Source organism: Hemitrygon akajei, chromosome 25 (genome assembly GCF_048418815.1).
Source record: "Hemitrygon akajei chromosome 25, sHemAka1.3, whole genome shotgun sequence".
NCBI classification, from domain to species: Eukaryota; Metazoa; Chordata; class Chondrichthyes; order Myliobatiformes; family Dasyatidae; genus Hemitrygon; species Hemitrygon akajei.
In genome coordinates this window covers 26,115,302-26,140,037 of record NC_133148.1, presented here as the reverse complement: position 1 = coordinate 26,140,037, position 24,736 = coordinate 26,115,302, and the positions used below count along the sequence as shown (strand labels likewise).

The window sequence follows — 24,736 nt, the reverse complement described above, 5'->3', positions numbered from 1 at the left end:
CTCCGGCGGAGATATGATCGACGACCCCACCTCGCTCCTCCTGGGCTTTCCTACAGCTACAAACAGACTCAGCAGTCGACATGCGAGAACTGTGCAAACACTACACCGACGGGGCGCCCGATAAACCCAGTTTGCCCCTGTGGTGCCTCAACCCAGGATGCCCTCCACCTGGTCCAAAAACGCCCTCTCACCAAGATCCCAGACAGCTTTGCTGTGGTCACAAACACCAGGGGACGTGTACTTAGCCCCCTGCTCTACTCGCTTTCTGCCTGTGACTAAGCACAGCTCCGACCCTACATACAAGTTTGCTGATGACTGTATCAAAGGGGGCGATGAATCAGCATACACGAGGGAGACTGAAAATTTGGCTGAGTGGTGTCATAGCAACAACCTCTCACTCAATCTCGATAAGACCAAGGAACTGATTGTAGACTTCAGGAGACCATCAGCCAGCAATCATTGGAGGATCAGAGGGTCAGTAATTTTAAATCCCTATCTCAAAGGGCCTGTCCTGCACCCATCAGTGCAAAGAAAGCACAACAGCGTCTCTACTTCGAGGATTCTGCAGAGGTTCGGCATGTCATCAAAAGCCTCGGCAAACTTTTATAGATGTGTGGTGTAAAGTGTGCTGACTGGCTCCATTGCAGCCTGGCATGGGAACACCGATGCTTTTGAGCAGAAGAGCCTACAAAAGGTTGTGGATTCTGCCCAGTACATCACAGGTAAAACCCTCCCAAACCATACAACATTACAGCACAGAAACAGGCCTTTTGGCCCTTCTTGGCTGTGCCGAACCATTTTTCTGCCTACTCCCACTGACCTGCACCCGGCCCATATCCCTCCATACACCTCTCATCCATGTACCTGTCCAAGTTTTTCTTAAATGTTAAAAGTGAGCCCGCATTCACCACTTCATCTGGCAGCTCATTCCACACTCCCACCGCTCTCTGTTCCCCCAATGTTCCCTTTAAACTTTTCCCCCTTCACCCTTAACCCACATTCTCTGGTTTTTTTCTCCCCTAACCTCAGTGGAAAAAGCCTGCTTGCATTCACTCTATCTATACCCATCATAATTTTATATACTTCTATCAAATCACCCCTCATTCTCCTACGCTCCAGGAAATAAAGTCCTAACCTATTCAACCTTTCTCTGTAACTCAGTTTCTCAAGTCCCAGCAACATCCTTGTAAACCTTCTCTGCACTCTTTCAACCTTATTAATATCCTTCCTGTAATTCGGTGACCAAAACTGCACACAATACTCCAAATTCGGCCTCACCAATGCCTTATACAACCTCACCATAACATTCCAACTCTTATACTCGATACTTTGATTTATAAAGGCCAATGTGCCAAAAGCTCTCTTTACTACCCTATCTACCTGTGATGCCTCTTTTAGGGAATTTTGTATCTGTATTCCCAGATCCCTCTGTTCTACTGCACTCCTCAGTGCCCTACCATTTACCTTGTATGTTCTACCCTGGTTTTCCCTTCCAAAATGCAACCACTGAGCACATCTACATGAAACAATACTGTAGAAAAGCAGCAACCGTATTCAAAGATCCCCACCGCCCAGCCGGGCTCTTTTCTCACTGCTGCCATCAGGCAGAAGGTACAGGAGCCTCAGGACTCGTACCACCAGGTTCAGGAACAGTCATTACCTCTCAACCATCAGGCTCTTGAACAAAAGGGTACAGCTACACTCATTTAAAGACTCCTTTACATTATTTCACGCTCGTTGTTTATTACTATTTATTTATACCTGCATTTGCAGCTTGTTTACAGATCCTGTTTACAGTTACTGTTCTATAGATTTGCTGAGTATGCCCGCAGTAAAAGAATCTCAGGGTTGAATGTGGTGCCGTGCATGAACTCAGATAATAAATTTTATTTGATCTTTGAGATCGGGGGTGGCTGGCAGGGGGGAGTTGGGAGGTCTCTGTCATAGCAATGACTAGGCCTCGAGCCGCAGTGTCGCCTATATACAGCCCGGTACCGGGAGAGAGGCTTTGAAGCCAACACACTCCAGCGGGGCGGCGGGGCTCAGCCCTGGATCAGTGCTGCCCCCCGATGTTCACTCGGCAGAAGGCAAGCTCCGCTGCTGCCCATCGACTGGAGGGCGTGCAAAAAAATATATTTTGTACTGTTGCATTTTTGTGGTCACCTGTAGATCGATGGCTGGAGTTTGGACTCTTATTGTGTGGCTGTGAGGCCACTCCTGCTCCTATCTTGTGTGCGACTATCGATTCGGTGTCCCCACAGCAACGCTGTCTCGTTTGACAGTACTCCTGGGTATTCATGTACGGTTCAATGACAATTAAACTTGAATTGGGTTGAGATGCGCAGGGCTCCAATATTACAGATTGGTGGTGCCAGGAATGCTGGCGGGGGCAGATTATAACAGTGCCATTTGGAGACTTTCACAAGACAGTGAAAGGTGTGAGAGGAACCGTGTGCAGGCAGAAGGGATTAAGTTTAACTGGGCATCGGGGGTGTTCAGTGCACTGTGACAAGACGTGCCCTCTCCCACACGTCTCACCTTATATCCATCCTGGAATAACTGCTTGAGTCTCTTGGGAATTTCCGGAAAAAGAATTCTGAAACCATACAATTTACATATTAGTCCAACTCCCTCGTGACTCCTCTCCCCCAGGCCCTCAGTGACTCCTCTCCCCCAGTCCCTCAGTGACTCCTGTCCCCCAGTCCCTCAGTGACTCCTCTCCCCCAGTCCCTCAGTGACCCCTCTCCCCCAGGACACTGTGTCACTGACTGTATCCCCACTGACATTAATCCAGCTCCTTCAAACAGTCCCTCAGTGAGCCCTCTCCCCCAACGCTGTGTCACTGACTGTATCCCCACTAACGATAACCCAGCTCCCTCACACCGTCCCTCAGTGAACCCTCTCCCCCAACGCTGTGTCACTGACTGTATCCCCACTAACGATAACCCAGATCCCTCACACTGTCCCACAGTGATCCCTACCCGTCAACGCCCAGTGTCACTGACTGTATCCCCACTAACGATAACCCAGCACCCTCACACCGTCCCTCAGTGACCCCCTCCCCCAACGCTGTGTCACTGACTGTATCCCCACTAACGATAACCCAGCTCCCTCTCACCGTCCCTCAGTGAACCCTCTCCCCCAACGCTGTGTCACTGACTGTATCCCCACTAACGATAACCCAGATCCCTCACACTGTCCCTCAGTGATCCCTACCCGTCAACGCACAGTGTCACTGACTGTATCCCCACTAACGATAACCCAGCACCCTCAAACCGTCCCTCAGTGACCCCCTCCCCCAACGCTGTGTCACTGACTGTATCCCCACTAACGATAACCCAGCACCCTCACGCCGTCCCTCAGTAATCCCCTCCCCCAACGCCGTTTCATACTGTATCCCCACTGATGATAGCACAACTCCTCTCCCCCAGTCCCTCAGTGACCCCACTCCCCCAGGACACTGTGTCACTGACTGTATCCCCACTCACATTAATCCAGCATCCTCCAACTGTCCATCAGTGACCCCTCTCCCCATCCCTCAGTGACACCTCTCCTCAGTCCCTCAGTGACCCCTCTCCTCCAACGCCGTGTCACTGACTGTATCCCCACTCACATTAATCCAGCGCACTCCCCCAGTCCATCAGTGACCCCTCTCCCGGTCCCTCAGTGACCCCTCTCTTCAGTCCCTCAGTGATCCCTCTACCCAGTCCCTTAGTGGCCCCTCTCCCCCAGGACACTGTGTCACTAACTGTATCCCCACTGACATTAATCCAGATCCCTCACACCGTCCCTCAGAGACAACCCACACCGTCCCTCAGTGACGCTCTCCCCCAGATAACTGACTGTATCCCGACTGACATTAATCCAGCTCCCTCACACCGTCCCTCAGTGACCCCTCTTCCCCAGGACACTGTGTCACTGACTGTATCCCCACTGACATTATTCCAGCTTCCCCCCCCCCCGTCCCTCACTGACTCCTCTCCCCCCGTCCCTCAGTGACACCTCTCCCCAGTCCCTCAGTGACTCCTCTCTCCCCGTCCCTCAGTGACCCATCTCCCCACTCCCTCAGTGACTCCTCTCCCCAGTCCCTCAGTGACCCTTCTCCCCAGTCCATCAGTGAACCCTCTCCCCAGTCCCTCAGTGATCCCTCTCCCCCAACGCTGTGTCACTGACTGTATCCCCACTAACGATAACCCAGCTCCCTCTCACCGTCCCTCAGTGAACCCTCTCCCCCAACGCTGTGTCACTGACTGTATCCCCACTAACGATAACCCAGCACACTCACGCTGTCCCTCAGTAACCCCCTCCCCCAACACCGTTTCATACTGTATCCCCACTGAAGATAGCACAGCTCCCTCACACCATCACTCAGTGAACCCTCTCTCCTTCTGTCACGGACTGTATCCTCACTCACATTAATCCAGCTCCCTCACACCGTCCCTCAGTGACGCCACTCCCCCAGTATCCTGTGTAACTGACTGTATCCCCACAGACATTAAACCAGCTCCCCCCTCAGTGACCCCTCTCCCACAGGACACTGTGTCACTGACTGTATCCCCACTGACGTTAATCCAGCTCCCTCCCTCAGTGACCCCTCTCCCCCAGTGTCACTGACTGTATCCCCACAGACATTAATCCAGCTCCCTCCCTCAGTGACCCCTCTCCCCCAGTGTCATTGACTGTATCCCCACTGACATTAATCCAGCTCCCTCCCTCAGTGACCCCTCTCCCCCAGGACACTGTGTCACTCACTGTATCCCCACTGACATTAATCCAGCTCCCTCCCTCAGTGACCCCTCTCCCCCAGGACACTGAGTCACTGACTGTATCGCTACTGACATTAATCCAGCTCCCTCCCTCAGTGACCCCTCTCCCCCAGGACACTGAGTCACTGACTGTATCGCTACTGACATTAATCCAGCTCCCTCCCTCAGTGACCCCTCTCCCCCAAGACACTGAGTCACTGACTGTATCGCTACTGACATTAATCCAGCTCCCTCCCTCAGTGACCCCTCTCCCCCAGGACACTGAGTCACTGACTGTATCGCTACTGACATTAATCCAGCTCCCTCCCTCAGTGACCCCTCTCCCCTAGTGTCCAGTGTCACTGACTGTATTGCTACTGACATTAATCCAGCTCCCTCCCACAGTGACCCCTCTCCCCCAGGACACTGAGTCACTGACTGTATCGCTACTGACATTAATCCAGCTCCCTCCCTCAGTGACCCCTCTCCCCCAGGACACTGAGTCACTGACTGTATCGCTACTGACATTAATCCAGCTCCCTCCCTCAGTGACCCCTCTCCCCCAGGACACTGAGTCACTGACTGTATCGCTACTGACATTAATCCAGCTCCCTCCCTCAGTGACCCCTCTCCCCCAGTGTCACTGAGTCACTGAATGTATCGCTACTGTCATTAATCCAGCTCCCTCCCTCAGTGACCCCTCTCACCTAGTGTCCAGTGTCACTGACTGTATTGCTACTGACATTAATCCAGCTCCCTCCCTCAGTGACCCCTCTCCCCCAGTGTCACTGACTGTATCCCCACTGACATTAATCCAGCTCCGTCCCTCAGTGACCCCTCTCCCCTAGTCCCTCAGTGACTCCTCTCCCGCAGTGCCTCAGTGACCCCTCTCCCCGTCCCTCAGTGACCCCTCTACCCGTCCCTCAGTGACCCCTCTCCCCCAGGACACTGTGTCACTGTCTGTATCGCCACTGACATTAATCCAGCTTCCTCCCCCATCCCTCAGTGACTCCTCTCCCCCCGGTCCCACAGTGACCCCTCTCCCCAGTCCCTCAGTGACCCGTCTCCCCAGTCCCTCAGTGACCCCCCTCCCCGTCCCACAGTGACTCCTCTCCCCCAGATCCTCATTGAACTGTCTCCTCAGTCCCTCAGTGACCCATCTCCCCAGTCCCTCAGTGACCCCTCTCCCCCGTCCCTCAGTGACTACTCTCCCCCAGTCCCTCAGTGACCCGTCTCCTCAGTCCCTCAGTGACCCTTCTCCCCAGTCCCTCAGTGACCCCTCTCCTCCAGGACACTGTGTCACTGACTGTATCCCCACTGACATTATTCCAGCTTCCTCCCCCTGTCCCTCACTGATCCCTCTCCCCAGTCCCTCAGTGATCCCGCTCCCCCAGTCCCTCAGTGACCACTCTCCCCAGTCCCTCAGTGACCCCTCTCCCCCAGGACACTGTGTCAGTGACTGTATTCCCACTGACATTAATCCAGCTCCCTCCCTCAGTGCCCGCTCTCCCACAGGACACTGGGTCACTGACTGTATCCCCACTGACATTAATCCAGCTCCCTCCCTCAGTGACCCCTCTCCCCCAGTATCCTGTGTCACTGACTGTATCCCCACCGACATTAATCCAGCTCCCTCCCTCAGTGACACCTCTCCCCCAGTGTCACTGACTGTATCGCTACTGACATTAATCCAGCTCCCTCTCTCAGTGACCCCTCTCCCCCAGGACACTGAGTCACTGACTGTATCCCCACAGACATTAATCCAGCTCCCTCCCTCAGTGACCCCTCTCCCCCAGGACACTGTGTCACTGACTGTATCACTACTGACATTAATCCAGCTCCCTCCCTCAGTGACCCCTCTCCCCCAGTGTCACTGACTGTATCACTACTGACATTAATCCAGCTCCCTCCCTCAGTGATCCCTCTCCCCCATGGTCACAGACATTAATCCAGCTCCCTCCCTCATTGACCCCTCTCCGCCAGGACACTGAGTCACTGACTGTATCGCTACTGACATTAATCCAGCTCCCTCTCTCAGTGACACCTCTCCCCCAGGATACTGAGTCACTGTCTGTATCCCCACAGACATTAATCCAGCTCCCTCCCTCAGTGACCCCTCTCCCCCAGGACACTGTGTCACTGACTGTATCGCTACTGACATTAATCCAGCTCCCTCCCACAGTGACCCCTCTCCCCCAGTGTCACTGACTGTATCCCCACTGACATTAATCCAGCTCCGTCCCTCAGTGACACCTCTCCCCCAGGACACTGAGTCACTGACTGTATCCCCACAGACATTAATCCAGCTCCCTCCCTCAGTGACCCCTCTCCCCCAGGACACTGTGTCACTGACTGTATCGCTACTGACATTAATCCAGCTCCCTCCCACAGTGACCCCTCTCCCCCAGTGTCACTGACTGTATCCCCACTGACATTAATCCAGCTCCGTCCCTCAGTGACCCATCTCCCCCAATGTCACTGACTGTATCCACAGTGACATGAATCCAGCTCCCTCCCTCAGAGACCCCTCTCCCCCAGGACAATGTGTCACTGACTGTAACCACACTGACATTATTTCAGCTTCGTCCCCCTGTCCCTCAGTGACTCCTCTCCCCCCGTCCCTCAGTGACTCCTCTCCCCCCGTCCCTCAGTGACCCCTCTCCCCCAGTCCCTCAGTGACCCCACTCCCCAGGGCACTGTGTCACTGACTGTATCCACACTGACATTATTCCAGCTTCGTCCCCCTGTACCTCAGTGACTCCTCTCCCCCAGTCCCTCAGTGACCCCACTCCCCAGGACACAGTGTCACTGACTGTATCCACACTGACATTATTCCAGCTTCGTCCCCCTGTACCTCAGTGACTCCTCTCCCCCAGTCCATCACTGACCCTTTTCCCCAGTCCCTCAGTGACCCCTCTCCCCCAGGACACTGTGTCACTGTCTGTATCGCCACTGACATTAATCAATCTTCCTCCCCCTGTCCCTCAGTGACCCCTCTCCTTGTCCCTCAGTGACCCCTCTCCCCCAGGACACTGTGTCACTTGACTGTATCCCCACTGACATTAATGCATCTTCCTCCCCCTGTCCCTCAGTGACTCCACTCCCCCAGTCCCTCAGTGACACTTTTCCCCAGTCCCTCAGTGACCCCTCTCCCCCAGGACACTGTGTCACTGTCTGTATCGCCACTGACATTAATCCATCTTCCTCCCCCTGTCCCTCAGTGAACCCTCTCCCCGTCCCTCGGTGACCCCTCTCCCCCAGGGCACTGTTTCACTGACTGTATCCCCACTGACATTAATCCATCTTCCTCCCCCTGTCCCTCAGCGACTCCTCTCCCCCAGTCCCTCAGTGACCCTTTTCCCCAGTCCCTCAGTGACCCCTCTCCCCCAGGACACTGTGTCACTCTCTGTATCCCCACTGACATTAATTCAACTTCCTCCCCCGTCCCTCAGTGACTACTCTCCCCCCCCGTCCAACAGTGACCCCTCTCCCCAGTCCCTCAGTGACCACTCTCCCCCGTCCCTCAGTGACTCCTCTCCCCCAGTCCCTCAGTGACCCGTCTCCTCAGTCCCACAGTGACCCTTCTCCCCAGTCCCTCAGTGACCCCTCTCCCCCAGTCCCTCAGTGACCCTTCTCCCCAGTCCCTCTGTGACCCCTCTCCTCCAGGACACTGTGTCACTGACTGTATCCCTACTGACATTATTCCAGCTTCCACGCCCTGTCCCTCAGTGACCCCTCTCCCCCAGTGTCACTGTCTGTATCCCCACTGACATTAATCCAGCTTCCTCCCCTGTCCCTCAGTGACTCCTCTCCCCCGTCCCTCAGTGACTCCTCTCCCCCCAACCCTCTGTGAGCCCTCTCCCCAGTCCCTCAGTGACTCCTCTCCCCGTCCCGCAGTGACCCCTCTCCCCTAGTCCCTCAGTGACTCCACTCCCGCAGTGCCTCAGTGACACCTCTCCCCGACCCTCAGTGACCCCTCTCCCCCAGGACACTGTGTCACTGACTGTATCCCCACTGACATTAATCCATCTTCCTCCCCCTGTCCCTCAGTGATCCCGCTCCCCCAGTCCCTCAGTGATCCCTCTCCCCAGTCCCTCAGTGACCCCTCTCCCCCAGGACACTGTGTCAGTGACTGTATCGCTAATGACGTTAATCCAGCTCCCTCCCTCAGTGACTCCTCTCCCCCAAGACACTGAGTCACTGACTGTATCCCCACAGACATTATTCCAGCCTCCCTCAGTGACCCCTCTCCCCCAGTGTCCTGTGTCACTGACTGTATTCCCACTGACATTAAATCAGCTCCCTCCCTCAGTGCCCGCTCTCCCCCAGGACACTGTGTCACTGACTGTATCCCCACTGACATTAATCCAGCTCCCTCCATCAGTGACCCCTCTCCCCCAGTGTCCTGTGTCACAGACTGTATTCCCACTGACATTAATCCAGCTCCCTCCCTCAGTGACCCCTCTCCCCCAGGACACTGTGTCACTGGCTGTATCCCCACTGACGTTAATCCAGCTCCCTCCCTCAGTGCCCCTCTCCCCCAGGACACTGTATCACAGACTGTATCCCCACCGACATTAATCCAGCTCCCTCCCTCAGTGACAATTCTCCCCCAGTGTCACTGACTGTATCCCCACTGACATTAATTCAGCTCCCTCCCTCAGTGACCCCTCTCCCCCAGTGTCACTGACTGTATCCCCACTGACATTAATCCAGCCCCCTCACTCAGTGACCCCTCTCCCCCAGTGTCACTGACATTTCTCCAGCTCCCTCCTTCAGTGACCCATCTCCCCCAATGTCACTGACTGTATCCACAGTGACATGATTCCAGCTCCCTCTCTCAGTGACCCCTCTCCCCCAGGAAACTGAGTCACTGACTGTATCCCCACAGACATTAATCCAGATCCCTCTCTCAGTGACCCCTCTCCCCCAGGACACTGAGTCACTGACTGTATCCCCACAGACATTAATCCAGCTCCCTCCCTCAGTGACCCCTCTCCCCCAGTGTCACTGACTGTATCCCCACTGAGATTAATCCAGCTCCGTCCCTCAGTGACCCCTCTCCCCCAGTGTCACTGACATTAATCCAGCTCCCTCCTTCAGTGACCCATCTCCCCCAATGTCACTGACTGTATCCACAGTGACATGATTCCAGCTCCCTCCCTCAGTGACCCCTCTCCCCCAGTGTCCTGTGTCACTGACTGTATTCCCACTGACATTATTCCAGCTTCCTCCCCCTGTCCCTAACTGACCCCTCTCCCCAGTCCCTCAGTGATCCCTCTCCCTCAGTCCCTCAGTGACTCCTCTCCCCGTCCCTCAGTGACCCCTCTCCCCAGGACACTGTGTCGCTGACTGTATCCCCACTGACATTAATCCAGCTTCCTCCCCCGTACCTCAGTGACTCCTCTCCCCCCGTCCCACAGTGACCCCTCTCCCCAGTCCCTCAGTGACCCGTCTCCCCCAGTCCCTCAGTGACTCCTCTCCCCGTCCTGCAGTGACCCCTCTCCCCTAGTCCCTCAGTGACTCCTCTCCCGCAGTGCCTCAGTGACCCCTCTCCTCAGTCCCACAGTGACCCTTTTCCCCAGTCCCTCAGTGACCCCTCTCCCCCCGTCCCACAGTGACCCCTCTCCCCAGTCCCTCAGTGACCCGTCTCCCCCAGTCCCTCAGTGACTCCTCTCCCCGTCCTGCAGTGACCCCTCTCCCCTAGTCCCTCAGTGACTCCTCTCCCCCAGTCCCTCAGTGACCCGTCTCCTCAGTCCCACAGTGACCCTTCTCCCCAGTCCCTCAGTGACCCCTCTCCCCCAGTGTCACTGACATTAATCCAGCTCCCTCCTTCAGTGACCCATCTCCCCCAATGTCACTGACTGTATCCACAGTGACATGATTCCAGCTCCCTCTCTCAGTGACCCCTCTCCCCCAGGAAACTGAGTCACTGACTGTATCCCCACAGACATTAATCCAGATCCCTCTCTCAGTGACCCCTCTCCCCCAGGACACTGAGTCACTGACTGTATCCCCACAGACATTAATCCAGCTCCCTCCCTCAGTGACCCCTCTCCCCCAGTGTCACTGACTGTATCCCCACTGAGATTAATCCAGCTCCGTCCCTCAGTGACCCCTCTCCCCCAGTGTCACTGACATTAATCCAGCTCCCTCCTTCAGTGACCCATCTCCCCCAATGTCACTGACTGTATCCACAGTGACATGATTCCAGCTCCCTCCCTCAGTGACCCCTCTCCCCCAGTGTCCTGTGTCACTGACTGTATTCCCACTGACATTATTCCAGCTTCCTCCCCCTGTCCCTAACTGACCCCTCTCCCCAGTCCCTCAGTGATCCCTCTCCCCCAGTCCCTCAGTGACCCGTCTCCTCAGTCCCACAGTGACCCTTCTCCCCAGTCCCTCAGTGACCCCTCTCCCCCAGTCCCTCAGTGACCCTTCTCCCCAGTCCCTCTGTGACCCCTCTCCTCCAGGACACTGTGTCACTGACTGTATCCCTACTGACATTATTCCAGCTTCCACGCCCTGTCCCTCAGTGACCCCTCTCCCCCAGTGTCACTGTCTGTATCCCCACTGACATTAATCCAGCTTCCTCCCCTGTCCCTCAGTGACTCCTCTCCCCCGTCCCTCAGTGACTCCTCTCCCCCCAACCCTCTGTGAGCCCTCTCCCCAGTCCCTCAGTGACTCCTCTCCCCGTCCCGCAGTGACCCCTCTCCCCTAGTCCCTCAGTGACTCCACTCCCGCAGTGCCTCAGTGACACCTCTCCCCGACCCTCAGTGACCCCTCTCCCCCAGGACACTGTGTCACTGACTGTATCCCCACTGACATTAATCCATCTTCCTCCCCCTGTCCCTCAGTGATCCCGCTCCCCCAGTCCCTCAGTGATCCCTCTCCCCAGTCCCTCAGTGACCCCTCTCCCCCAGGACACTGTGTCAGTGACTGTATCGCTAATGACGTTAATCCAGCTCCCTCCCTCAGTGACTCCTCTCCCCCAAGACACTGAGTCACTGACTGTATCCCCACAGACATTATTCCAGCCTCCCTCAGTGACCCCTCTCCCCCAGTGTCCTGTGTCACTGACTGTATTCCCACTGACATTAAATCAGCTCCCTCCCTCAGTGCCCGCTCTCCCCCAGGACACTGTGTCACTGACTGTATCCCCACTGACATTAATCCAGCTCCCTCCATCAGTGACCCCTCTCCCCCAGTGTCCTGTGTCACAGACTGTATTCCCACTGACATTAATCCAGCTCCCTCCCTCAGTGACCCCTCTCCCCCAGGACACTGTGTCACTGGCTGTATCCCCACTGACGTTAATCCAGCTCCCTCCCTCAGTGCCCCTCTCCCCCAGGACACTGTATCACAGACTGTATCCCCACCGACATTAATCCAGCTCCCTCCCTCAGTGACAATTCTCCCCCAGTGTCACTGACTGTATCCCCACTGACATTAATTCAGCTCCCTCCCTCAGTGACCCCTCTCCCCCAGTGTCACTGACTGTATCCCCACTGACATTAATCCAGCCCCCTCACTCAGTGACCCCTCTCCCCCAGTGTCACTGACATTTCTCCAGCTCCCTCCTTCAGTGACCCATCTCCCCCAATGTCACTGACTGTATCCACAGTGACATGATTCCAGCTCCCTCTCTCAGTGACCCCTCTCCCCCAGGAAACTGAGTCACTGACTGTATCCCCACAGACATTAATCCAGATCCCTCTCTCAGTGACCCCTCTCCCCCAGGACACTGAGTCACTGACTGTATCCCCACAGACATTAATCCAGCTCCCTCCCTCAGTGACCCCTCTCCCCCAGTGTCACTGACTGTATCCCCACTGAGATTAATCCAGCTCCGTCCCTCAGTGACCCCTCTCCCCCAGTGTCACTGACATTAATCCAGCTCCCTCCTTCAGTGACCCATCTCCCCCAATGTCACTGACTGTATCCACAGTGACATGATTCCAGCTCCCTCCCTCAGTGACCCCTCTCCCCCAGTGTCCTGTGTCACTGACTGTATTCCCACTGACATTATTCCAGCTTCCTCCCCCTGTCCCTAACTGACCCCTCTCCCCAGTCCCTCAGTGATCCCTCTCCCTCAGTCCCTCAGTGACTCCTCTCCCCGTCCCTCAGTGACCCCTCTCCCCAGGACACTGTGTCGCTGACTGTATCCCCACTGACATTAATCCAGCTTCCTCCCCCGTACCTCAGTGACTCCTCTCCCCCCGTCCCACAGTGACCCCTCTCCCCAGTCCCTCAGTGACCCGTCTCCCCCAGTCCCTCAGTGACTCCTCTCCCCGTCCTGCAGTGACCCCTCTCCCCTAGTCCCTCAGTGACTCCTCTCCCGCAGTGCCTCAGTGACCCCTCTCCTCAGTCCCACAGTGACCCTTTTCCCCATTCCCTCAGTGACTCCTCTCCCCCAAGACACTGAGTCACTGACTGTATCCCCACAGACATTATTCCAGCCTCCCTCAGTGACCCCTCTCCCCCAGTGTCCTGTGTCACTGACTGTATTCCCACTGACATTAAATCAGCTCCCTCCCTCAGTGCCCGCTCTCCCCCAGGACACTGTGTCACTGACTGTATCCCCACTGACATTAATCCAGCTCCCTCCATCAGTGACCCCTCTCCCCCAGTGTCCTGTGTCACAGACTGTATTCCCACTGACATTAATCCAGCTCCCTCCCTCAGTGACCCCTCTCCCCCAGGACACTGTGTCACTGGCTGTATCCCCACTGACGTTAATCCAGCTCCCTCCCTCAGTGCCCCTCTCCCCCAGGACACTGTATCACAGACTGTATCCCCACCGACATTAATCCAGCTCCCTCCCTCAGTGACAATTCTCCCCCAGTGTCACTGACTGTATCCCCACTGACATTAATTCAGCTCCCTCCCTCAGTGACCCCTCTCCCCCAGTGTCACTGACTGTATCCCCACTGACATTAATCCAGCCCCCTCACTCAGTGACCCCTCTCCCCCAGTGTCACTGACATTTCTCCAGCTCCCTCCTTCAGTGACCCATCTCCCCCAATGTCACTGACTGTATCCACAGTGACATGATTCCAGCTCCCTCTCTCAGTGACCCCTCTCCCCCAGGAAACTGAGTCACTGACTGTATCCCCACAGACATTAATCCAGATCCCTCTCTCAGTGACCCCTCTCCCCCAGGACACTGAGTCACTGACTGTATCCCCACAGACATTAATCCAGCTCCCTCCCTCAGTGACCCCTCTCCCCCAGTGTCACTGACTGTATCCCCACTGAGATTAATCCAGCTCCGTCCCTCAGTGACCCCTCTCCCCCAGTGTCACTGACATTAATCCAGCTCCCTCCTTCAGTGACCCATCTCCCCCAATGTCACTGACTGTATCCACAGTGACATGATTCCAGCTCCCTCCCTCAGTGACCCCTCTCCCCCAGTGTCCTGTGTCACTGACTGTATTCCCACTGACATTATTCCAGCTTCCTCCCCCTGTCCCTAACTGACCCCTCTCCCCAGTCCCTCAGTGATCCCTCTCCCTCAGTCCCTCAGTGACTCCTCTCCCCGTCCCTCAGTGACCCCTCTCCCCAGGACACTGTGTCGCTGACTGTATCCCCACTGACATTAATCCAGCTTCCTCCCCCGTACCTCAGTGACTCCTCTCCCCCCGTCCCACAGTGACCCCTCTCCCCAGTCCCTCAGTGACCCGTCTCCCCCAGTCCCTCAGTGACTCCTCTCCCCGTCCTGCAGTGACCCCTCTCCCCTAGTCCCTCAGTGACTCCTCTCCCGCAGTGCCTCAGTGACCCCTCTCCTCAGTCCCACAGTGACCCTTTTCCCCATTCCCTCAGTGACCCCTCTCCCCCCGTCCCACAGTGACCCCTCTCCCCAGTCCCTCAGTGACCCGTCTCCCCCAGTCCCTCAGTGACTCCTCTCCCCGTCCTGCAGTGACCCCTCTCCCCTAGTCCCTCAGTGACTCCTCTCCCCCAGTCCCTCAGTGACCCGTCTCCTCAGTCCCACAGTGACCCTTCTCCCCAGTCCCTCAGTGACCCCTCTCCCCCAGTCCCTCAGTGACCCTTCTCCCCAGTCCCTCTGTGACCCCTCTCCTCCAGGACACTGTGTCACTGACTGTATCCCTACTGACATTATTCCAGCTTCCACGCCCTGTCCCTCAGTGACCCCTCTCCCCCAGTGTCACTGTCTGTATCCCCACTGACATTAATCCAGCTTCCTCCCCTGTCCCTCAGTGACTCCTCTCCCCCGTCCCTCAGTGACTCCTCTCCCCCCAACCCTCTGTGAGCCCTCTCCCCAGTCCCTCAGTGACTCCTCTCCCCGTCCCGCAGTGACCCCTCTCCCCTAGTCCCTCAGTGACTCCACTCCCGCAGTGCCTCAGTGACACCTCTCCCCGACCCTCAGTGACCCCTCTCCCCCAGGACACTGTGTCACTGACTGTATCCCCACTGACATTAATCCATCTTCCTCCCCCTGTCCCTCAGTGATCCCGCTCCCCCAGTCCCTCAGTGACCCCTCTCCCCAGTCCCTCAGTGACCCCTCTCCCCCAGGACACTGTGTCAGTGACTGTATCGCTAATGACGTTAATCCAGCTCCCTCCCTCAGTGACTCCTCTCCCCCAAGACACTGAGTCACTGACTGTATCCCCACAGACATTATTCCAGCCTCCCTCAGTGACCCCTCTCCCCCAGTGTCCTGTGTCATTGACTGTATTCCCACTGACATTAAATCAGCTCCCTCCCTCAGTGCCCGCTCTCCCCCAGGACACTGTGTCACTGACTGTATCCCCACTGACATTAATCCAGCTCCCTCCATCAGTGACCCCTCTCCCCCAGTGTCCTGTGTCACAGACTGTATTCCCACTGACATTAATCCAGCTCCCTCCCTCAGTGACCCCTCTCCCCCAGGACACTGTGTCACTGGCTGTATCCCCACTGACGTTAATCCAGCTCCCTCCCTCAGTGCCCCTCTCCCCCAGGACACTGTATCACAGACTGTATCCCCACCGACATTAATCCAGCTCCCTCCCTCAGTGACAATTCTCCCCCAGTGTCACTGACTGTATCCCCACTGACATTAATTCAGCTCCCTCCCTCAGTGACCCCTCTCCCCCAGTGTCACTGACTGTATCCCCACTGACATTAATCCAGCCCCCTCACTCAGTGACCCCTCTCCCCCAGTGTCACTGACATTAATCCAGCTCCCTCCTTCAGTGACCCATCTCCCCCAATGTCACTGACTGTATCCACAGTGACATGATTCCAGCTCCCTCTCTCAGTGACCCCTCTCCCCCAGGAAACTGAGTCACTGACTGTATCCCCACAGACATTAATCCAGCTCCCTCCCTCAGTGACCCCTCTCCCCCAGTGTCACTGACTGTATCCCCACTGAGATTAATCCAGCTCCGTCCCTCAGTGACCCCTCTCCCCCAGTGTCACTGACATTAATCCAGCTCCCTCCTTCAGTGACCCATCTCCCCCAATGTCACTGACTGTATCCACAGTGACATGATTCCAGCTCCCTCCCTCAGTGACCCCTCTCCGCCAGTGTCCTGTGTCACTGACTGTATTCCCACTGACATTATTCCAGCTTCCTCCCCCTGTCCCTAACTGACCCCTCTCCCCAGTCCCTCAGTGATCCCTCTCCCTCAGTCCCTCAGTGACTCCTCTCCCCGTCCCTCAGTGACCCCTCTCCCCAGTCCCTCAGTGACCCGTCTCCCCCAGTCCCTCAGTGACTCCTCTCCCCGTCCTGCAGTGACCCCTCACACCGTCCCTCAGTGACCCCTCTCCCCAGGACACTGTGTCGCTGACTGTATCCCCACTGACATTAATCCAGCTTCCTCCCCCGTACCTCAGTGACTCCTCTCCCCCCGTCCCACAGTGACCCCTCTCCCCAGTCCCTCAGTGACCCGTCTCCCCCAGTCCCTCAGTGACTCCTCTCCCCGTCCTGCAGTGACCCCTCTCCCCTAGTCCCTCAGTGACTCCTCTCCCGCAGTGCCTCAGTGACCCCTCTCCCCGTCCCTCAGTGACCCCTCTCCCCATCCCTCAGTGACCCCTCTCCCGCAGGACACTGTGTCACTGACTGTATCCCCACTGACATTATTCCAGCTTCCTCCCCGTCCCTCACTGACCCCTCTCCCCAGTCCCTCAGTGATCCCTCTCCCTCAGTCCCTCAGTGACCCCTCTCCCCATCCCTCACTGACCACTGTCCCCCAGTACCATGTCAATGACTGTATCACCTTTGACATTAACCCAGCTCCCTCACACCGTCCCTCAGTGACCCCACTCACCCAAAACACTGAGTCACTGACTGTATCGCTACTGACATTAATCCAGCTCCCTCCCTCAGTGACCCCACTCACCCAGTGTCACTGACTGTATCCCCACTGACATTAATCCAGCTCCGTCCCTCAGTGATCGCTCTCCCCCAGTGTCACTGACATGAATCCAGCTCCCTCCCTCAGTGACCCCTCTCCCCCAGTGTCCTGTGTCACTCTCTGTATCCCCACTGACATTAATCCAGCTTCCTCCCCCGTCCCTCAGTGACTCCTCTCCCCCCGTCCCACAGTGACCCCTCTCCCCAGTCCCTCAGTGACCCCTCTCCCCAGTCCCTCAGTGACCCCTCTCCCCCGTCCCTCAGTGACTCCTATCCCCCAGTCCCTCAGTGACCCTTCTCCCCAGTCCCTCAGTGACCCCTCTCCCCCAAGACACTGTGTCACTGACTGTATCACCACTGACATTATTCCAGCTTCCTCCCCCTGTCCATCAGTGACTCCTCTCCCCCCGTCCCACAGTAACCCCTCTCCCCCCGTCCCTCAGTGACCCCTCTCCCCCAGTCCCTCAGTGACCCCTATCCTCCAGGACACTGTGTCACAGACTGTATCCCTACTGACATTATTCCAGCTTCCACGCCCTGTCCCTCAGTGACCCCTCTCCCCCAGTGTCACTGTCTGTATCCCCACTGACATTAATCCAGCTTCCTCCCCCTGTCCCTCAGTGACTCCTCTCCCCGTCCCGCAGTGACCCCTCTCCCCTAGTCCCTCAGTGACTCCTCTCCCGAAGAGCCTCAGTGACCCCTCTCCCCGTCCCTCAGAGACCCCTCTCCCCCAGGACACTGTGTCACTGACTGTATCCCCACTGACATTATTCCAGCTTCCTCCCCGTCCCTCACTGACCCCTCTCCCAAGTCTCTCAGTGATCCCGCTCCCCCAGTCCCTCAGTGACCCCTCTCCCCAGTCCCTCAGTGACCCCTCTCCCCCAGGACACTGTGTCAGTGACTGTATCGCTAATGACGTTAATCCAGCTCCCTCCCTCAGTGACCCCTCTCCCCCAAGACACTGAGTCACTGACTGTATCCCCACAGACATTATTCCAGCTTCCTCCCTCAGTGACCCATCTCCCCCAATGTCACTGACTGTATCCACAGTGACATGATTCCAGCTCCCTCCCTCAGTGACCCCTCTCCCCCAGTGTCCTGTGTCACTGACTGTATTCCCACTGACATTATTCCAGCTTCCTCCCACTGTCCCTAACTGACCCCTCTCCCCAGTCCCTCAGTGATCTCTCTCCCTCAGTCCCTCAGTGACTCCTCTCCCCGTCCCTCAGTGACCCCTCTCCCCAGTCCCTCAGTGACCCGTCTCCCCCAGTCCCTCAGTGACTCCTCTCCCCGTCCCGCAGTGACCCCTCTCCCCTAGTCCCTCAGTGACTCCTCTCTCGCAGTGCCTCAGTGAGCCCTCTCCCCGTCCCTCAGTGACCCCTCTCCCCAGTCCCTCAGTGACCCGTCTCCCCCAGTCCCTCAGTGACTCCTCTCCCCGTCCCGCATTGACCCCTCTCCCCTAGTCCCTCAGTGACTCCTCTCCCGCAGTGTCTCAGTGACCCCTCTCCCCGTCCCTCAGTGACCCGTCTCCCCCAGGACACTGTGTCACTGACTGTATCCCCACTGACATTATTCCAGCTTCCTCCCCGTCCCTCACTGACCCCTCTCCCCAGTCCCTCAGTGATCCCTCTCCCTCAGTCCCTCAGTGACCCCTCTCCCCATCCCTCACTGAACACTGTCCCCCAGTACCATGTCAATGACTGTATCCCCTTTGACATTAACCCAGCTCCCTCACACCGTCCCTCAGTGACCCCACTCACCCAGGACACTGAGTCACTGACTGTATCGCTACTGACATTAATCCAGCTCCCTCCCTCAGTGACCCCACTCACCCAGTGTCACTGACTGTATCCCCACTGACATTAATCCAGCTCCGTCCCTCTGTGATCGCTCTCCCCCAGTGTCACTGACATGAATCCAGCTCCCTCCCTCAGTGACCCCTCTCCCCCAGTGTCCTGTGTCACTGACTGTATCCACACTGACATTAATCTATCTTCCTCCCCCTGTCCCTCAGTGACTCCTCTCCCCCAGTCCCTCAGTGACCCTTTTCCCCAGTCCCTCAGTGACCCCTCTCCCCCAGGACACTGTGTCACTCTCTGTATCCCCACTGACATTAATCCAGCTTCCTCCCCCGTCCCTCAGTGACTCCTCTCCCCCCCCGTCCCACAGTGACCCCTCTCCCCAGTCCCTCAGTGACCCCTCTCCCCCGTCCCTCAGTGACTCCTATCCCCCAGTCCCTCAGTGACCCTTCTCCCCAGTCCCTCAGTGACCCTTCTCCCCAGTCCCTCAGTGACCCCTCTCCCCCAAGACACTGTGTCACTGACTGTATCACCACTGACATTATTTCAGCTTCCTCCCCCTGTCCATCAGTGACTCCTCTCCCCCCGTCCCACAGTGACCCCTCTCCCCCCGTCCCTCAGTGAACCCTCTCCCCCAGTCCCTCAGTGACCCCTCTCCTCCAGGACACTGTGTCACTGACTGTATCCCTACTGACATTATTCCACCTTCCACGCCCTGTCCCTCAGTGACCCCTCTCCCTCAGTGTCACTGTCTGTATCCCCACTGACATTAATCCAGCTTCCTCCCCCTGTCCCTCAGTGACTCCTCTCCAACCATCCCTCTGTGAGCCCTCTCCCCAGTCCCTCAGTGACTCCTCTTCCTGTCCCGCAGTGACCCCTCTCCCCCAGGACACTGTGGCACTGACTGTATCCCCACTGACATTATTCCAGCTTCCTCCCCGTCCCTCACTGACCCCTCTCCCCAGTCCCTCAGTGATCCCGCTCCCCCAGTCCCTCAGTCACCCCTCTCCACAGTCCCTCAGTGACCCCTCTCCCCCAGGACAGTGTGTCAGTGACTGTATCGCTAATGACGTTAATCCAGCTCCCTCACTCAGTGACCCCTCTCCCCCAGTGTCCTGTGTCACTGACTGTATTCCCACTGACATTAATCCAGCTTCCTCCCCTGTCCCTCAGTGACTCCTCTCCCCCGTCCCTCAGTGACTCCTCTCCCCCCAACCCTCTGTGAGCCCTCTCCCCAGTCCCTCAGTGACTCCTCTCCCCGTCCCGCAGTGACCCCTCTCCCCTAGTCCCTCAGTGACTCCACTCCCGCAGTGCCTCAGTGACACCTCTCCCCGACCCTCAGTGACCCCTCTCCCCCAGGACACTGTGTCACTGACTGTATCCCCACTGACATTAATCCATCTTCCTCCCCCTGTCCCTCAGTGATCCCGCTCCCCCAGTCCCTCAGTGACCCCTCTCCCCAGTCCCTCAGTGACCCCTCTCCCCCAGGACACTGTGTCAGTGACTGTATCGCTAATGACGTTAATCCAGCTCCCTCCCTCAGTGACTCCTCTCCCCCAAGACACTGAGTCACTGACTGTATCCCCACAGACATTATTCCAGCCTCCCTCAGTGACCCCTCTCCCCCAGTGTCCTGTGTCACTGACTGTATTCCCACTGACATTAAATCAGCTCCCTCCCTCAGTGCCCGCTCTCCCCCAGGACACTGTGTCACTGACTGTATCCCCACTGACATTAATCCAGCTCCCTCCATCAGTGACCCCTCTCCCCCAGTGTCCTGTGTCACAGACTGTATTCCCACTGACATTAATCCAGCTCCCTCCCTCAGTGACCCCTCTCCCCCAGGACACTGTGTCACTGGCTGTATCCCCACTGACGTTAATCCAGCTCCCTCCCTCAGTGCCCCTCTCCCCCAGGACACTGTATCACAGACTGTATCCCCACCGACATTAATCCAGCTCCCTCCCTCAGTGACAATTCTCCCCCAGTGTCACTGACTGTATCCCCACTGACATTAATTCAGCTCCCTCCCTCAGTGACCCCTCTCCCCCAGTGTCACTGACTGTATCCCCACTGACATTAATCCAGCCCCCTCACTCAGTGACCCCTCTCCCCCAGTGTCACTGACATTAATCCAGCTCCCTCCTTCAGTGACCCATCTCCCCCAATGTCACTGACTGTATCCACAGTGACATGATTCCAGCTCCCTCTCTCAGTGACCCCTCTCCCCCAGGAAACTGAGTCACTGACTGTATCCCCACAGACATTAATCCAGATCCCTCTCTCAGTGACCCCTCTCCCCCAGGACACTGAGTCACTGACTGTATCGCCACAGACATTAATCCAGCTCCCTCCCTCAGTGACCCCTCTCCCCCAGTGTCACTGACTGTATCCCCACTGAGATTAATCCAGCTCCGTCCCTCAGTGACCCCTCTCCCCCAGTGTCACTGACATTAATCCAGCTCCCTCCTTCAGTGACCCATCTCCCCCAATGTCACTGACTGTATCCACAGTGACATGATTCCAGCTCCCTCCCTCAGTGACCCCTCTCCGCCAGTGTCCTGTGTCACTGACTGTATTCCCACTGACATTATTCCAGCTTCCTCCCCCTGTCCCTAACTGACCCCTCTCCCCAGTCCCTCAGTGATCCCTCTCCCTCAGTCCCTCAGTGACTCCTCTCCCCGTCCCTCAGTGACCCCTCTCCCCAGTCCCTCAGTGACCCGTCTCCCCCAGTCCCTCAGTGACTCCTCTCCCCGTCCTGCAGTGACCCCTCACACCGTCCCTCAGTGACCCCTCTCCCCAGGACACTGTGTCGCTGACTGTATCCCCACTGACATTAATCCAGCTTCCTCCCCCGTACCTCAGTGACTCCTCTCCCCCCGTCCCACAGTGACCCCTCTCCCCAGTCCCTCAGTGACCCGTCTCCCCCAGTCCCTCAGTGACTCCTCTCCCCGTCCTGCAGTGACCCCTCTCCCCTAGTCCCTCAGTGACTCCTCTCCCGCAGTGCCTCAGTGACCCCTCTCCCCGTCCCTCAGTGACCCCTCTCCCCATCCCTCAGTGACCCCTCTCCCGCAGGACACTGTGTCACTGACTGTATCCCCACTGACATTATTCCAGCTTCCTCCCCGTCCCTCACTGACCCCTCTCCCCAGTCCCTCAGTGATCCCTCTCCCTCAGTCCCTCAGTGACCCCTCTCCCCATCCCTCACTGACCACTGTCCCCCAGTACCATGTCAATGACTGTATCACCTTTGACATTAACCCAGCTCCCTCACACCGTCCCTCAGTGACCCCACTCACCCAAAACACTGAGTCACTGACTGTATCGCTACTGACATTAATCCAGCTCCCTCCCTCAGTGACCCCACTCACCCAGTGTCACTGACTGTATCCCCACTGACATTAATCCAGCTCCGTCCCTCAGTGATCGCTCTCCCCCAGTGTCACTGACATGAATCCAGCTCCCTCCCTCAGTGACCCCTCTCCCCCAGTGTCCTGTGTCACTCTCTGTATCCCCACTGACATTAATCCAGCTTCCTCCCCCGTCCCTCAGTGACTCCTCTCCCCCCGTCCCACAGTGACCCCTCTCCCCAGTCCCTCAGTGACCCCTCTCCCCAGTCCCTCAGTGACCCCTCTCCCCCGTCCCTCAGTGACTCCTATCCCCCAGTCCCTCAGTGACCCTTCTCCCCAGTCCCTCAGTGACCCCTCTCCCCCAAGACACTGTGTCACTGACTGTATCACCACTGACATTATTCCAGCTTCCTCCCCCTGTCCATCAGTGACTCCTCTCCCCCCGTCCCACAGTAACCCCTCTCCCCCCGTCCCTCAGTGACCCCTCTCCCCCAGTCCCTCAGTGACCCCTATCCTCCAGGACACTGTGTCACAGACTGTATCCCTACTGACATTATTCCAGCTTCCACGCCCTGTCCCTCAGTGACCCCTCTCCCCCAGTGTCACTGTCTGTATCCCCACTGACATTAATCCAGCTTCCTCCCCCTGTCCCTCAGTGACTCCTCTCCCCGTCCCGCAGTGACCCCTCTCCCCTAGTCCCTCAGTGACTCCTCTCCCGAAGAGCCTCAGTGACCCCTCTCCCCGTCCCTCAGAGACCCCTCTCCCCCAGGACACTGTGTCACTGACTGTATCCCCACTGACATTATTCCAGCTTCCTCCCCGTCCCTCACTGACCCCTCTCCCAAGTCTCTCAGTGATCCCGCTCCCCCAGTCCCTCAGTGACCCCTCTCCCCAGTCCCTCAGTGACCCCTCTCCCCCAGGACACTGTGTCAGTGACTGTATCGCTAATGACGTTAATCCAGCTCCCTCCCTCAGTGACCCCTCTCCCCCAAGACACTGAGTCACTGACTGTATCCCCACAGACATTATTCCAGCTTCCTCCCTCAGTGACCCATCTCCCCCAATGTCACTGACTGTATCCACAGTGACATGATTCCAGCTCCCTCCCTCAGTGACCCCTCTCCCCCAGTGTCCTGTGTCACTGACTGTATTCCCACTGACATTATTCCAGCTTCCTCCCCCTGTCCCTAACTGACCCCTCTCCCCAGTCCCTCAGTGATCTCTCTCCCTCAGTCCCTCAGTGACTCCTCTCCCCGTCCCTCAGTGACCCCTCTCCCCAGTCCCTCAGTGACCCGTCTCCCCCAGTCCCTCAGTGACTCCTCTCCCCGTCCCGCAGTGACCCCTCTCCCCTAGTCCCTCAGTGACTCCTCTCTCGCAGTGCCTCAGTGACCCCTCTCCCCGTCCCTCAGTGACCCCTCTCCCCAGTCCCTCAGTGACCCGTCTCCCCCAGTCCCTCAGTGACTCCTCTCCCCGTCCCGCATTGACCCCTCTCCCCTAGTCCCTCAGTGACTCCTCTCCCGCAGTGTCTCAGTGACCCCTCTCCCCGTCCCTCAGTGACCCGTCTCCCCCAGGACACTGTGTCACTGACTGTATCCCCACTGACATTATTCCAGCTTCCTCCCCGTCCCTCACTGACCCCTCTCCCCAGTCCCTCAGTGATCCCTCTCCCTCAGTCCCTCAGTGACCCCTCTCCCCATCCCTCACTGAACACTGTCCCCCAGTACCATGTCAATGACTGTATCCCCTTTGACATTAACCCAGCTCCCTCACACCGTCCCTCAGTGACCCCACTCACCCAGGACACTGAGTCACTGACTGTATCGCTACTGACATTAATCCAGCTCCCTCCCTCAGTGACCCCACTCACCCAGTGTCACTGACTGTATCCCCACTGACATTAATCCAGCTCCGTCCCTCTGTGATCGCTCTCCCCCAGTGTCACTGACATGAATCCAGCTCCCTCCCTCAGTGACCCCTCTCCCCCAGTGTCCTGTGTCACTGACTGTATCCACACTGACATTAATCTATCTTCCTCCCCCTGTCCCTCAGTGACTCCTCTCCCCCAGTCCCTCAGTGACCCTTTTCCCCAGTCCCTCAGTGACCCCTCTCCCCCAGGACACTGTGTCACTCTCTGTATCCCCACTGACATTAATCCAGCTTCCTCCCCCGTCCCTCAGTGACTCCTCTCCCCCCCCGTCCCACAGTGACCCCTCTCCCCAGTCCCTCAGTGACCCCTCTCCCCCGTCCCTCAGTGACTCCTATCCCCCAGTCCCTCAGTGACCCTTCTCCCCAGTCCCTCAGTGACCCTTCTCCCCAGTCCCTCAGTGACCCCTCTCCCCCAAGACACTGTGTCACTGACTGTATCACCACTGACATTATTTCAGCTTCCTCCCCCTGTCCATCAGTGACTCCTCTCCCCCCGTCCCACAGTGACCCCTCTCCCCCCGTCCCTCAGTGAACCCTCTCCCCCAGTCCCTCAGTGACCCC

The 24,736-nt window shown here is 57.3% G+C and overlaps 1 protein-coding gene across 3 annotated transcripts in view; it reads right to left on the bottom strand.

Moving 5' to 3' along the window:
* The window catches only part of pnkp (polynucleotide kinase 3'-phosphatase), a 103,810-nt gene that overhangs the window by 29,706 nt on the left and 49,368 nt on the right, over nt 1-24,736 (bottom strand). For all 3 annotated transcript variants that reach the window (XM_073029207.1, XM_073029205.1, XM_073029206.1), the window contains exon 5: nt 2,539-2,596. In XM_073029207.1, coding sequence (XP_072885308.1) covers nt 2,539-2,596 — 58 coding nt within the window. The remainder of the gene's footprint in view (nt 1-2,538; nt 2,597-24,736) is intronic.